Source organism: Dermochelys coriacea, chromosome 7 (assembly GCF_009764565.3).
Source record: "Dermochelys coriacea isolate rDerCor1 chromosome 7, rDerCor1.pri.v4, whole genome shotgun sequence".
In the NCBI taxonomy this organism is placed as follows: Eukaryota; Metazoa; Chordata; order Testudines; family Dermochelyidae; genus Dermochelys; species Dermochelys coriacea.
The window spans coordinates 76,819,887-76,835,871 of record NC_050074.1 but is presented as its reverse complement, the minus strand read 5'-3'; the positions used below and the strand labels follow the sequence as shown (position 1 = coordinate 76,835,871).

General features: G+C 40.1%; 1 protein-coding gene across 1 annotated transcript in view; it reads left to right on the top strand.

Moving 5' to 3' along the window:
- CCDC6 (coiled-coil domain containing 6) overlaps positions 1-15,985 on the top strand; it is a 75,041-nt gene that overhangs the window by 26,311 nt on the left and 32,745 nt on the right. Inside the window, exon 2 of the mRNA XM_038410066.2 lies at positions 4,666-4,815. Within this exon, the coding sequence (XP_038265994.1) occupies positions 4,666-4,815 (150 nt within the window). The remainder of the gene's footprint in view (positions 1-4,665; positions 4,816-15,985) is intronic.

Here is a 15,985-nt window from a genome sequence, read left to right as displayed (position 1 = left end):
TGCAGGTTGCCATGTCTTAACTATTGGGCTCTCATTCCCACCTGTGACTGTTGGTCTCCACGTCCTAATGTCCTGGTTATTTTTCCCAGCTTCTGTTACACGTTGCCAGGCCTCACTACCACTTCCACCACCTTCCCCTAGATGCATATGGAGTGATGAGAGGGACTGGGACAGCAGTCCAGATATGGAAGAACTGGCAGGCAGTGAGGGACTTCTTGGCCCACAGTTTCGTTCTTTGCATACTACACATCCCCTGGCGTCCATTCTGTATGGCCAGAAGGTTCCCTGGTGTACACCAATCAGAATTTATGCTGGTGTCTCTTCCAAAAATAAGTGTGCCTTTTTTTCTGGTGGTAAAGGACATGTTTCTAACTGGGGAAGACTTTTTTATCTGAAAGAGCTACATTCCGCTATAGTCCCTTCACGGATAGCCAAGTCCAGGCTGGCATAATTTTAGTTTCCTCCTTTGGGCATGAAAACTATTGGGAGCATCAGGCCAACAATAATAAATAAACAAAAGAAAACTGTCATCTGACACCATAAGCATCTCCCACATGTTTTCACAAGCTGTGCCAGCATGGGTGGGACAGTATTGCAAGTATAGACTCTCTCAACCTATTTTTTAAAAAAAAGTCTCACAGCCTAAGGGCTCCTACTTGATGAAGAGGAGGAGTCAGCGCAGGCACACAGTCATCCTAGATCTCCTACAAATGAGAGCAATTGAAGCTGTTCCTCTTCAGAGGAATCAAGGCCTTATTCTTTATTGTTCAGATGCTCAGGGGGGAGGGAAGGAGGTGAAGAGACAGCAGCCTACAAAGTACATTTCAGCATCAAATATCTCAACAGATCCATTTAAAAAAAAAAACATGATGGAGACCTTAAAATGCACACTAGCTTCCATCAGCAGAGGGGACTGCATGCCATAATGGATGTGAAGAGTGCCTATCTCAAGACAGTCTCTCAGATGTTTCCTAAGGTTTGCTCTCAACGCTTTTACCAATCCAGGTCCTAACCTTTTGGTTTAGCAATAGCTGTGCTAGTGTTTACAAAAGTGCAAGTAGTATTAATATCAGCTCTTAGGTAAGTCTACTTATTCTTTGGTGACCTCCTTATCCAAGCCTCATCCAGAGTCAGTCATAGACTGTACCACCAAAACAATAAGGATGCAGCAGAGCCACAGTTTTGAGAAAGTCAGTAGTCTAGCATATTCCAGAATATGGGATATTCACAGTGGGAACAGTCACTGTCCTCTACAAAGTTGCTATTGTGGGAAAGGCAGGAGAAGCAGAGAAATTATATCAAAAGGTCAACCTCTCAGAGAGCTCAAGGCAATTTGGTATGGTCTCCTGGCTCTGCTGGATTTACCTCATGTGTTTGTTAAGATGGACAACACCTCTGCCATGTCATACATTCACAGGCAAAGGGAGCAAGGTCTACAGTTCTTCACAGAGAAGCTTGCCTCCTGATGATTTGGGCAAAGGAGAATCTACAGTCAATTTGCTCCCTTCACAACCAAGGCAAAACTGAATGGTATGGCTGATTGGCTCAAAATTAGGCAACCTACACCCCGAGGTGTTTCATCTCCTGGTAAAGAAATTTAGTCTCTCAGACATTATCTGTTAGCCTCCTACCTGAATCACAAGGTTTCAGTCTTATTCTCTTGCTGGAGGAATCACAGAGCTAAGGCAACATATGTCTTGTAGCAAAGATGGCCAAAGGGACTCGTATGCCTTCCCTCGTTTTTCCTCTACACACCAGAATGCTACGAAAGATCAGGAGAGAAGCAGCACTGGTAATTTTGGCCTATTATTAGTTCTGTCAGCCAAGGAGAGCTGTTGATGCTTCATTAGTCTCCATTCCCACTTTTTTTTTTTAATGACAGCTCAAAGAATTTCAAGGTGTTTCTATCCTATCAGATAACCTGGATCAGAAAACCTGCACCTATGCAAAATTAATCTAGAGGGAGAATGACTCTGTTCCTGTGGCCAGGTAGCAGCATGCTTGAAGTAGGGCTTTGTGTAATACAGAAACTGCTTAACTGTGTTTCCAGTCTAGCAGTAAGCATGGGAAGGAAGCATGTTTCCAGTTCCTGGAAATCGAGTGGATACTTTGGGGACAGAAGGGCTGAGAAACATTGGCCCATGGGGATTGTGGGATAGTGTTGGCAGAATATCCGGACATAAATCTGGGGACTCAGGCGTGAGCTGTGTCCACATTGCAAAAAGACCAGGCTTAGACCCGAGGCCCAGTGGACAAAATATTAAGACTCATTACTGCAGTGTACAAGAGAAATTTGATTATGGAATGAGTGTTTAAGTTTGAATGCTAGTGGTGAAAATGCAATAATTCAGGGTTTCATCCAGTATTTTAGACAACATTAAAGCAATTAATGGAAACCAGCATCTGATAAATGAATATTTTAAAACAACTAAGTAAATCAGGTATTACTTTGGGCCAAGTCTACAGACAAAAGGGAGGCTTTCTATAGGAAAGAATGCAAGGGGTTAGAAAATATGGCAGCGGTGGGCTGGCATCCTTTCGTAGCATGTTCTAGTAGCAATACCATATTTATCTGATTTCATAGTTGGCAAGTGTTAAACTCAAATTCTCAAGTAACATAGATCTGCATTCCCTTGTGTTAAGATTTACTATTATCAGTTAAACTTTTACTATTAGTACTTTTACTTAAGTGTGTCAATCACTTAATTATCTGATCTCTTATTCAGAACAAAGTGCTAGGTTTTGTTTAATTTTAGACCTTTTAAAGGCAGATAATATAGGATTGTCTTTTTAATGTCTCTTCAGCATTGAAAAGCAAACACCAACAGTAATGGTGTGTGTCACTGGCAATGAAGGGAATGGGTTTAAGAACCAGTTTGTGCTCTGAAGGACTCAGAGACGATAGACTCTGACCATTTGACTTTAACGTATGTATTTGTTCTCTATCCTGAACTTCATTGTGTCCCGGTTATAGATTTGAGGCTGTGAATACTTGCCCTATTTAAATTCCCTTTTAAAGCTTCTTTTGACAGTTATTGCTGTTATTTTATGCAAATATCAGTTAGGTCTCTGATGTTAGACATCTTCAGGATGAAAGCTAACAACTTAATGTAGCATTTGTTCAAGAGGTTGCTGACCTTTATATACTGGGTTTTTAATTTCCTGATATGACACTCAGACACATTCTTACATTATTACTAATGATAGGGGCTCCAGACCTTTTTTGAATATAGCACATATGTGACACTGCAGATGAAACATGAGTGTTTCAATTCTACCAGACTGGTTTGCCAGGGTGTTATGTTTTATATGACAAGAGTCCTGTGCATTTGAAAGAAGTTTGAGGATTCTCTGAACAACTTTCACTGCAGATAGTAACCGTAGCCGCTGTTTCCTAATAAAATAGTTGTCTTTGGGGAATATGGCTTTCCTTCAAATAGGTAGGAATGACCTATTATTGTATTAAGTTTCTGAGAAGCTTTCTGTTGCAAGTTTACTGAACTTACAATATATGTTGTGTACTGTTAGGTTTTGCCTGAAGGATTTTTGTTACAGAAATTCAGTTAAGTTTTAGATTAACATCCCGTTATAATTCTCGGTTATTGGATTTTTAACTGTATCTTTTCACACTTGCCAAACTGAAACTGATCTGCCTAAATCTTTACATGCTGCATGTTAGTCCAGGGTAGATCTTTGTTTGTTTATAAGTTTGGAGAAAAATGGACAAGGATATTAGAGTTCAACAGAATAGGATTTTAAACTTTTTGATAACTTTTTAACACTGTATTGACTCATTTCCTTAAAAAAAAAATTAGCCTATAATTCTAAATTTGTTTTATTCTGTTGGTTTTAGTTAGGTGTGATCTATTTTTGGAGGTGTGAGCTTGGCTGTTGGATTATTTAGCTATGAGCTTCAATTTGCATATATGAAATAGTCTGTGTGGCCTATGTGGGCTTCGAAAGTATGCATCAAGCAGGTCTGTAATGTTTCTGCAAAACTTATAAGCTATGAAAGAAGAGTTAAGAGGATCTAAACTCTTCAGGAAGCACCCAGGAGATGGAGAAGTTTGAGGGGCTGATCTCCTGTGGAACATTACCTAACCTCCAAGTAGAGACTGAGTATGAATGCTGCTTCATTTTCCTTCTGGTAAAACATAAGGATTCTCTCCTGGAGAGAGAGCTCCTCAATGGAGGAATAAGTGGTAGCCAACCTCTGTCCTCTGGAACTCTATGGACAAGGTGGTACTGCTGGATGAAAAACCCACCTTGTTTGTCTGTAGGAAAGGTTGAAAAAGTCAGTCTGTGAAGGAGAAAAGCTGAAAGGTTGGGGTGATAGTTACCCCCAACCAATAATGTGTGGTGGTTTTTTTTTTTTTTTTTTAATTGTTGCCAGATGTAGGCTGGACATTTCTTAATGTGATGGGGGTGGGGGGAATGCTTGGATCTAAATAACTTGGCTTCCAATCTTGATACAAAAGAAACAAAGAAAGGAACATATGGCACTATTCGGGCAGAGTTTCAATGAAGGTAATGGGGTTTTACTAAGCTGTATACAGTACTTTTGAGGTCCGGATGACAGATTAAAATGATTATTTATTTATTTTTACAATACTCTAAGAGCAAAGAGAAATAGTTGTAGCTTTCAATATGTCTTTTTTTTCGCAGCAAGCAAGGGCAGAACAGGAAGAGGAGTTCATCAGCAATACTCTATTTAAGAAGATTCAAGCTTTACAGAAGGAGAAAGAGACACTTGCAGTAAACTATGAAAAGGAAGAAGAATTTCTCACTAATGAACTCTCAAGGAAACTGATGCAGGTAATTGGTTTCTCAGCTTGTATTTATCCTCACAGACCCAAAGGACAAGCTTCAAGAGGCGAGTTTAAACTTTGTTCGTTACCATATTTTCAGTAAAAGGGCTGTGGTTAGCTGACCTATAGCTCAAAACTAAAATTTTGTAGAGGGGAAAACAAATCTATTTATTTATTTATTTATTTATTTATTTATTTAAAATCTCAATAGAAAGGTGGGTCTTTTAAAAATAAATATTTCCCTGGTGTTTGAACTCAGGTTTTGTAGACGGAGAACTTGATTGAAAGTGAAGCAATTATGTTGATTTTCATTCTCTGTACTGAGATAGAAAAGTAAATTGGATTTTTAAAATTTTTTGAGTTCTAATACTCTAAGCTTTTGTTAGTAAGACAGGTGAAGAATCTTATTTACATGCATATTACAGAAATTAAAATAAACTTCCTGTCTACGTAATGTTGCAAACTGAACATATTTACATGCTCCCAGAAAGTCAGAAGAGTTATGTTCCCAGAAAGTCAGAAGAGTTATGTACATATAGTCAGTGTTCTAGCAAACCATGATTTAGTAATATACTACAAAAAGAGCAGTCATGCACTGGCATCGGGAAAAAGATTCTGTCCCAAAGAGAAGTTTAGCAAAATCAGGAACTTAATTCAAAAGGAGCAAGCCACTAAAGAGAGACCCTCAGTATTTTTATTCAGATTCCTTGGGACTGATGGTCTCCTGCAGATCTTGAAAAACATGTTGAGCATCTGAGTCAGAGGACTAACCGATGAAACTGCTCCACTGCCGTGTTACTGATAGCTTTGACTAGCAGCATCAGAGCGAAGCCAATATTCTTGTCAATTTCCTTCTGCTACTGCTTAGGAAAAGGAAGAGCAGGAGCAGCTCAAATCACTAGCGGAGTCAGTAAAACAAAACTGCTATGACTAACCTTTCAAAGGTGAACCAAATGTAAACTTCACAACCTAAACTATAATGCTTAGGACTGAGTTCTCTTGGTTTTTTTTGCTGCTCTGGTGGCCAGTGGAACTAGAAGCTGGCTAAACTTTAGCTAGTGATTCCCCCAGTAGATGAGTCACGAGGGAATAGAGCTGATGTAGACCGTGTCTACACTGCCTTTCTGCTAGCCACAGTGTTGGGAATTTCTCTGGATGGAGCTCCCTGAAATCAAATGGTGGGCAATTTTGTAAAAAAAAAAAAAAAAAACAAAAAACAAAAAAAACACCCCATAACATGACACCATGTGCCCGCTTCAGTAACTAATTTGGTTATAGAATTTAGGTCCAAAAAGGTAAAATTCTGACTACACTGTATTTACCAGTACTCAGCCTCAAGTCTGAATTTTAGTTTGCAGAGGCCTCCCGCCCCAAGTCCCATTCGTCCATTGAGATTAGTTTCACTCTAGTTTTTGACAATCTAGATTAATTCCTGATGGCCCTAATGTCAGCTCAGAAGATTTTAGAACTTACTGTCTTATTCACTGGAAAATAGTACTGTAGTTCTCCAAAAGATTGACTAGATAATACTTAGTCCTGCCATGAGTGCCCGAGACTGGACTAGCTGACCTCTCGAGGTCCCTTCCAGTCCTATGAGTCTGTCCTAAAGCTCCCATGAATATTTGAGTCAAAGTAGTCATTCAGTAATTCAAAAATCACAGGGTGTTATCCTCTCCTCCCTAGTATCAACTCAATTGATCTGAGAGAATCTATTCTACCCTTGATATTGATGGTGATAAAATTGTGCTTATGAAGGACAAATGATACCAGACGTCCCATTTATAGTTTCTGGCTAACCAACCAGAATGTAAAGAGGAAAAAACAATATTTTTCATGGTATAGTGCAAGACATAGATCTAGCTAGATCACAGAAAACTTATCCAGTCTTAAGTATTGTGGTACATAATTCTGGATGCACTGCTTTCTTCATGCTGAAAAAGCACATGCTTCAATGGAGGAAGTATGTAAAGCACTCGTTTGTTCTTCCCTCCATACTTTCACAAAGGATTGTGTTTTATACTTTTTGTTCTTCCGCATTACTACTTAGAAACTTTTTTGCTGTTTTAAAGCACTAATGCTTTAAACCTAAAAAAAACAAAACTTTATTTGTATGTCTAGTTGTATGTCTAGTACAAACCTATCCCCCAGAACAGGTCATGGCTTGATTATATCCCAGATGTACTACTATACTAAACTACCAGACATACCCTGGAATGAGAAAACAAAGGTGCGGGAACATATTTTCCCGACCACCAGTAATATGCTGAGCAGTGTATAAGGCACAACATGAAAATGGTCCCTGTCCTGAAGAGCTTGCACTACAGAATTATAAAATTTTCCTCTTTGAAATGTCTTGTCCTGCCCTTTTTCTATGGTAATCTTGGACTTGGGCAGTTGGTACTAAAATATACACTAATTGTGTGTAATTTTCTTAGGTAGTTATGAACTGAGGTTAATTTTAAAGTTGATGAGTTTTGCAGATTATTTGGCTGAAATCTTGTTAGTTACTGATGGCTCTGATCTTCCTCCATTTATGAAAGGGAAGTATCCATTCATATATATGAATGACTGTTTCTGAGAAGAGAAATTTGTGGTACTGTAAAGCAAATTCTCCATTTCATAGAAGAAATGGGAATAGAAGTGCTTGTCTGTAATATGGTCAAATGAACACTTGTATAGCAGCTTAACTTTTGCAATTATTGGTGGTTCTTCAATTGATGGTCCCTATGGGTATATCACATGTGGGATAGGCATGCACGCCATGTGCCTGTGTCCGGGAATTTTTTGTAAGCAGTGTCTGTTGGCCCACACGTGCACTGAAGCAAACAAAAGGCATAAAAGTTCTCTCCAGTTCCTTTGTACTGCCCCATGGTCTGAGTTGGAATCTCTTAGAACATCTCAGAGAACATATTTGCTCCCCCCCATCAGTATTCATCCCTCCTATTGAGACCCTCTCTATTCCGGGATGGCTGAGGCTATCGTGGCTTGGCAGAGTTGTTCTCCCATCTCACCTGCCAACCTTGGGGCACAACCATCAGTACTGTCAGTTCCACTGGAGATAAGAGATCCAGCTTTCTTTTCAGATGAGTCTGAGGCCCCTCAGGAGCCTTTGCAGCATTGGACAGAGGTGGTACAAGACAGGACCCCCAGAAAATCAGAGTTCCAACCTCCAACCAAATACAGTTGGTCAAAAGATGGGTGGTACCCTGTGCCATGGGATCCTCCACCATCAGTTGATCCATCCTACTGGCAATATTGAGCTACAGAGAGGTTCAAGCAACAACACCCAAAGGCTACTCCCTCTGATAAGGGATAGAAGCAACTTGACCTTTTTGGGAGAAAGGTCTTTTCTTTCACCTCCCGCCAGTTCAGGATCTCAAATTATCAGGCCCTCTTGACCAAATACGATGTTACTAGTTAAAATAATTTTTTTTAATGCAAGGACAAGCTCCCGGAAGAGGACAGAGAGAGCCCACTTTGAGGCCTTAGTGGACGAGGGCAGATTGGTGGTCAAAACTTCCTTCCCAGCTGTGGTGGATGTGGTAGATAGTACAGGGAGGATGGCTACAATAACGGTCACAATCCTCAGCTTTTCCTAGCGAGGTGGGGAAAGTACCACCCAATATATGCCCTTTGATACTATTAACCTATTCCACAAGAAGGCAGGTGAATCTCTGCACACCCTCAAAGTCTCAAGGACAGTGCTTTGCTCGCTGGGTATTTAAACTTCTCCTCCGAAGAGAAAACACTATAGACAGGGCTAAAGGGCAAGACTGCCTCCTTAGTGGTTTTACCACCAATATCCTCAGGAGTCACCATGCAAGAGACAGAGGGCTTAGACATAGGAACCCAATCTCTGGAACATCCACCCCCACGTCATACTCTAACTCTGAGGTGAAGAACTTCTTTTTATGGGACTGTTGAGACCTGTATCTTTATTGATGTCCCTTTATTCCCCTCCTCTGACATTGGGAGCCCATCTTAACCAATTTGCCAAAAACTGGAGGGTCCGAACTACAGACAAATGGATATTAGAGGTTATTCATGGCCGTTATCTAAATGAGTTTCTGGTACCTCCTCTTCACAAATCCCCCTTTCCCAGTTGCTTTCAGGGACCACTTTCTTGAGGAGATTCTACGACAAGATCTCCTAAGAGCAGCTATAGAGAAGATTCTACCTCAACATCAAGTGAAGGGATTCTGTTCCCCTTACTTGATTCCCAAGAAGAATGGGAGATGGAAGCCACTTCTTGATCTGAGACAGCAGAACGGGTTATTTCAAAAAATAAAATTCCACATGATATCCTTGGTATCAATAACTCCCTTGTTAGAAGAAGACACATAATTCATGGCTCTCAGTATGAAAGATGCATATTTTAACTGATATCCACCCAACTTACAGCAGTTTCCTTGGGTTCCTCTTTGATTTATGAGTATTACCAATTCAGAGTCCTTTCCTTTGGCCTAGCTATAGCACCAAGGGTCTTTTACAAAGACTTTTTCAGTAGTGGCAGCTTGGATGAGAAGACAGGGATTTAGTCTTAACTTAGTTCAGCCACTGGCTTCTGATGGGAAGTTCCTACAAGGAAGTCTAGCGGGCAGCCAGTGTCTTGCTCAGCCTTCTGCCTTCCGTGGATGTCTGCATCATTCATGAAAAGTCCACATTGCCTCCCACAAGATTCCTAAATTTTATAGGGGTGACATTGGGCTCAACTATAGCAAGAGTGTATCTACATCTAAAGAGATTTCAGGCCATGAGTGTTCTCATATATCAGGTCACTATAGAACCGTTGTCAATCAGGCCTTTTCCTTGGCCTCATGCACACATAGTGCTGTTTCCCAGACTTCATCTTTACAGCCTGTAAGCCTGTCATCTTGCTGTTTTGTTGCTCTCTGATGAGTACACAGAAAGGTGATAGTTCCGCCCAAACTTTAACTCTCTCTCATTTGCTGGACAAAATGAGAGAAGGTTGGTGTGGGGATCTCTTTCGTCACATCAACCCCTGAAGCAAGCATGGTTACTGACGCCTCCTTCTTGGGTTGGGATGTTCATATGAGTGATCATATGGTACAAGGCATCTGGACCCAATTCACAAGAACTCCCTGCGGTTTGTCATGCGTGAAACACCTCCCTCCTCCCATTCATCTGATCCAGACATGTCCAAATAATGTAAGATTACATGACAATGATATTTTATATGAACAAGCAGGGGGGAGTGAGATCTCTCCCTCTTGTGCATAGAGGCAGTCACTTCCTGGGACTGTTGCATCAGCCATTGCATAACTCTATCAGCAGTATGTTTAGCAGGAGTACAAAACTCCCTAGTCGACTGCCCAAGCAGACCTTTTTGCAAATAATGAATGGGAGATCCACAGTTTGGTTCTCAATGACATCTTGACTGAATGGGGAACAACAGCCTGGGACCTTTTCAACTTGTGGGAGAACAGGAAACTTCCTTGATACTGCTCCAGAGCAGTCCTGGGCAGGACTTTATGGGAGATGACCTGTCAGTGTTGTGGAAGGGTTGCCTGTTATATGCCTTTTCTCCCATCCCAGTGATGCCACAGTTCTGCAGAAGATCCACCAAGAAAGAGCTTGAGTCATCCTGATTGCACCCAACTGGCAGAGAGAGTTCTGGTTTATGGATCTGCTGACGCTCTCAGTTCTCCTACCCATGAACATCCCCACATTACTGGAGCTTCTAATACAGCACAAGGGTGGGTTCAAGCACCCCGATGTGGGACTGCTTCAACTGAGATTCTGGTATTTGAATGGGCATCAGAAGTAGAATGCTCACATTCTGAAAGGGTACAATCCATCCTTAACCAAAGCAGAAAATACTACAAAAAGCTGTTAGTAAAATGGAAGTGTTTCTCCTCTTGGGCTCACCAGTGTGAATTGACTCCAGAATCAGCCAGGATCCCTACTATCTTAGAGTATATACTTACCCTTAAGTCTTTGGGTCTCGCACTCAGTTTTCTGTGACTGCATTTAGCACCAATCAATGCTTTCCATCCTCCGGTGAATAACCGTACAATATTCACTCATCCTGTCACAATTAGATTTCTGAAGGGAATTCTCAGTCCTTTCCACCAATGGGGAAGTTTGAATCTCAGTAGTATCTCAGTTTTTGTTTTATCATCACTCACCTTTGAACCTCTGGTCACGTGCTCTGTGGCCTGTCTATCCATGATGGTGGCCTTTCTGGTAGCCAAAATGTCAGCCAGAGGAGTTAGTGAGCTCTGCGCACTCTGGCAGACCCACTATATACTGCCTTCTATAAAGAAAAAGTCCCATTACAAACCTATCTTAGATTTGTTCCTAAAGTAAGTTCCAAATTTCATGAGGCAGAAAATCCACTTAACAGTATTTTTCCAAAACCACATGCTTCAGATAGAGAGACGGTTGCATTCTCTAGATGTCCAATGGGCTTTGGCTTTTTATCGGTAAAGAATGAAGGATGTTAGACTCCTTAACTATTTGTTTCCAAAGCAGAGCAGTCGTGAGGGGTCAAGCTACATTGATGCAAAGACTTTCAGAATGGATCTCAGGTTGTATTACCCTTTGTAACCAATTAGCTCATATTCCCACTCTGGAGAGAGTGAGGGCTCATTCCACCTGAGGGCAAGTTGGAGCTCTTTGCATACTTCCCTGAGACATTACCCTCCGGTCTAGTCATCAACTGTGGATACAGCTCTGTGGACAGCAGTACTACAGTCAGCTATCACTTCTGCATCTGTGCACTCACCTCCTGTCTGATTTATTGTGTGTGAATCTCCCACGTGTTGAATACATATAACAGCCATCACTCAGAGGAAATTAAGGTTACTTAGCTGTAACTGCAGGTTCTTCAAGACGTGGTCCTTATCTGTATTCTACTACTCATCCTCTGTCCCTTTAGCTGTAGATTGATTGAACTGTGCTAAGAATGGGAAACTGGAGAGACCTTTTATGCTCTCAGTTTGGAGCACAAGGAGATCTACACACACATGTGGGCCAATGGACACTGCCTACAAACCATTCCAGATGCAGGAGCATGATGCCCATGTGTATCCCATGTGTTGAATGCAGATAGGGACCACACATCTCAAAGAACCTCCAGTTTTATGGTAGGTAACGTCCATCTTTATTTGAATTGTCTAACCGTAATGTTGCATTACCATAACCCAAGATTTTGAAAAATAGGATCTGAGTGTTCATGATTAGGTTCCTCAATGTCTGATATTCAAAAGTGGTGGGCACCAAGCAACTCCCACTGAAGCCAAAAGCCTATTTTCTATATAAGAAAAATGAATACCAATCATGTACAGTGAATTTTGTTTAGTTAGTTTTGATAGGCAGGTTTCCAGCTGTCATTGACTTCATTGCTCATTACACTTAAAAATAGGACACGTTATTTTAAGCTACACTGCACCATCTCTGGTTTGAGAGCAGCTTTAAGTTTCTTACTACATGAAGTGTAGTAGGCTGGGCTTGTTGCAACCTCCAGAGTGAGGTAAGGGAGCAAAGGTCATGTGTAATTGTTCAGGGATACTGCACACATGTGTCTGAGAAGTGGTGTCATGAGAAGATGTAAAAATAGGAAAAAAGACCCCTAAATAGTGAACTGGCATCTTTCCTCTTCCATGTGGGATTTCTGTGCTTCAGACAGAATCTTTCCTGTCTCAGACAGTGATCCTGTTTTGGATCGGACTTCCATTGGAGGCTGTCAGACTTCCGATTTAAGTCCATAAAAAGAGTCTGAGTTTTTGCAATTCTCTCCTCTCTCTGTTTGGCAGTAAACACCTGATCTTGGGTGCCCATCCTAATCTGAAATGATAGGAATGTTAAGACTCAAAAACGTTCTTTCTGATCGCAACATTGAGCTGACTTGGAGTTGAACTTTCTCAAATTAAAGCGAACGTGTTCCTAAGCAATTTTGGTTAATTGAGAAATTTAAGATAAACTGACATACATGAAAGACTTTTAGATGTCACAGGGAGGCTTTGTGATATATTCTGCTAACCTAGGTAGAATTCTTGGCCTTTTATTTTTTCAAGCTATTCCTATTCTGCTGCCAAGAAATAATTGCTGCCACATTATGCAATTGCCGAACCGTTGGCAGAGTGACTTTTTTTTCATGTTACCTGAACTGTTGCATTGTTGAATCTTTGTTCTTCACATTGGAAGGGACTTACACACTGCATTGAGTGGCATCTGGAAAGAGCTTCTAGAATGTTTCTATTACATTTTAAATGTGAAAGCTGACTACCAAAGCACGAACTCCCATTAGTAGATTCATAAGAATTTCCCAATTCAGCATGCTATTATTCATTGCAGTTATAAAACACAATAAAATTGCATTAGTTTTTCAACTGTTATAAAATTGATTTTGAAACATTACTTGCTCGCTTGATTGTAAATATATACATAGTTGCACTTACGATAAGAGAAGCAGATAACTTACCCAGGATGCCTATCCTTCTTAGACTGTGCTTTCTGCTGTAGTATGGCACAGCACGGTTTGCTAATGTATGTTTTTAAATGGTTGATATTAGCCTTTAGTAAAATTTGTATGCTTATTTATTGGGCTTTTAGAAGCACGGTGTTAAATTAGCTTTATGCAACACAGCATTTGGTTCTGCGGGTAAAATGCTGCATATGCACAATGAGATAAAATACCACTTCAGCAGACATCTTGGAATGAAGTACATCCTTCATTAACTGAAAAAAGGCTTTTAGTGACACAACCACGTCACTAATAACTATTTTTTAGAGCCCTTGTTTTAAATTAAATGTCTTGTATTTGTCTTTTATTTGCTCGGGTTCTGCTGACCCACCAAGTCTTTGAAAAGTTTGGAAACATAGGATTCAGGGACTCTGTTAAAATTAACTACTCATTTGAGAATTATGATAACTTTCTTTGCATAACTGCATTAGATGTGCTTGGTATAGGATTTGTTGTTGCAAGTTTTTCCTTGCATGCACTTGTCACACCTTTTGAGATTTCATGGAATATATTTTATTAATTTTTATATTTAAAAATTAATCTTGCATGCAACAGGTTTCCCAAAGGGATAATTGAGGTTTTTTTCCTTACAAACTCATTTATCCTTTAGACTCTCTACATTTAAAAATTAGTGAGATTCTGCTTTGTCAGTATCCTTTACCAGTATTGTACTATTTGCTAGTTTTTCTAAATTTGGTGCATCTCACAGGATGACTTGTGGATAATATTAAAGGGGATACCATCAAGTGAATAGGCATAATTTATGTATTCAGGCAAACTAAGTGGCCAATAAAAATAGATTTGATATCTGACTCTTCTTCTTGACAGTCCTTTTGATAATACTATATCTTGTGAAAACAAGCTGCTGACCCCACTCAAATGTCATGTTAATTCCAAGATGCAAATGAAATTATTCTTTGCATACAAAATGTGTATCATTTACCTGATGGCATCTGGAACAAAGCCTGTGTAACTTCTCAGTTTCAGAAATATCTTTTAAAAATCCAAATAGATTATATCTGTGGTTGAAGACACTAGACAGACTACAAAAATCTAGATTTTATTCAGTTTATTTGAAACTGAATCCGTAGGAAGTAAGACTAATTATTTCCACGAGAGTCAAATGTAAATATGCATTTGAATGGAAAATACATTTGAATTCAAAAAACTCATAAGATACCAGGATCACAATAAAGGGAAAAATTAATTTTGTTCACTTAATTTGACACTGAATCGTCAGCCAAGTATAATACACAAACCAAAGGCGTTGACAGTCGACTACTTTTTGTGTACACCTACATCAATTTTGTATTTGCTACTGTCTTTTGGGAGCATTTCTGATGCTTTCTGTCACTGCACAGCTTTCTTTTTAGCAGTCTGGCCATCTCAGTTGTTTGCAGTCTTAAATTATCCAAAGCCTGCCCATCTTTTTACCTTGCTGCCTTTTAAAAACATCCATTTACTACACCACTTAGTATTTTCATCTTTGAGACAATGTTATGTAGCTGACATTTCCAGTTATCAAGTGCATTTTTTTACCCTTCTCTTCAAATCGCAGCTGTCTGTGTTTATAAGCAACCATCACTAATACCTAAGTGCTGCACATATAATTAAAAACAGTGTCTGTTTGAAAATAGAAAAGGAGTACTTGTGGCACCTTAAAGACTAACAAATTTATTAGAGCATAAGCTTTCGTGAGCTACAGCTCACTTCATCGATGAAGTGAGCTAACAAATTTATTAGAGCATAAGCTTTCGTGAGCTACAGCTCACTTCATCGATGAAGTGAGCTGTAGCTACAGCTCACTTCATCGATGAAGTGAGCTGTAGCTCACGAAAGCTTATGCTCTAATAAATTTGTTAGTCTCTAAGGTGCCACAAGTACTCCTTTTCTTTTTGCGAATACAGACTAACACGGCTGCTACTCTGAAACCTGTGTTTGAAAATACTCCACCCTTCCCTTAATGTACTGTTTACTTAAGTGGATGTTTTCTGTGTCTGTGAGAGATTTAGCCATGCCAACCTGCAGCTGTTGTTGGGGAAAAGTGAGATTGAAATGTCAGCATTATTAACTATTTCACTGCTGATTTAAAGTAAGTAAAAAAGGAGAGGGATGATCTGTGCAATCTGAGGGTGACATCACACTTTTTCATGAGAGTTTGGTGTCTGGGACAGTACCACCACTAGTTTTCTGCCATACTTTGTCTTGTGGAATCAAAAGAACAAAGAGGAGAAGAGCCCCAGGAAGTTTCTTCAGAGCCCACCAAAGAAGTCAGAATACTGCAGAACCCAGCGCAGCAAGTCCTTACCATTTTTTCTCACTTGGGCAATGCTTTCTTCTGTGCTCCTCAGGTACTCAGCTTTCTGATGTGCTTCATATATTTGAGTCAAGTAGAAAAGAAAACATTCCTGTGGCTGGAGCACTGTTGGCTTTGCCGAAAATCAGATGGAGCTATTGGAGTTCTGATCAGCACAACCTTGTGCTTTGGCTGTAGTGTGCTCACGCTGCTAAGATCGGATTTAATGGGTCCTACAATAGGTACAGCATAAGTGAGTGAGCCTCATCATTTCCTCTGATGCAGGTTCCACACCCAAGCATTAGCAACCATGATGTGATGAGCCAGATTATGCAGTTGCAGCAAAACTTGATTAAATAATAAATGTTTCTGGTTCATGTCACTTATTAGGTT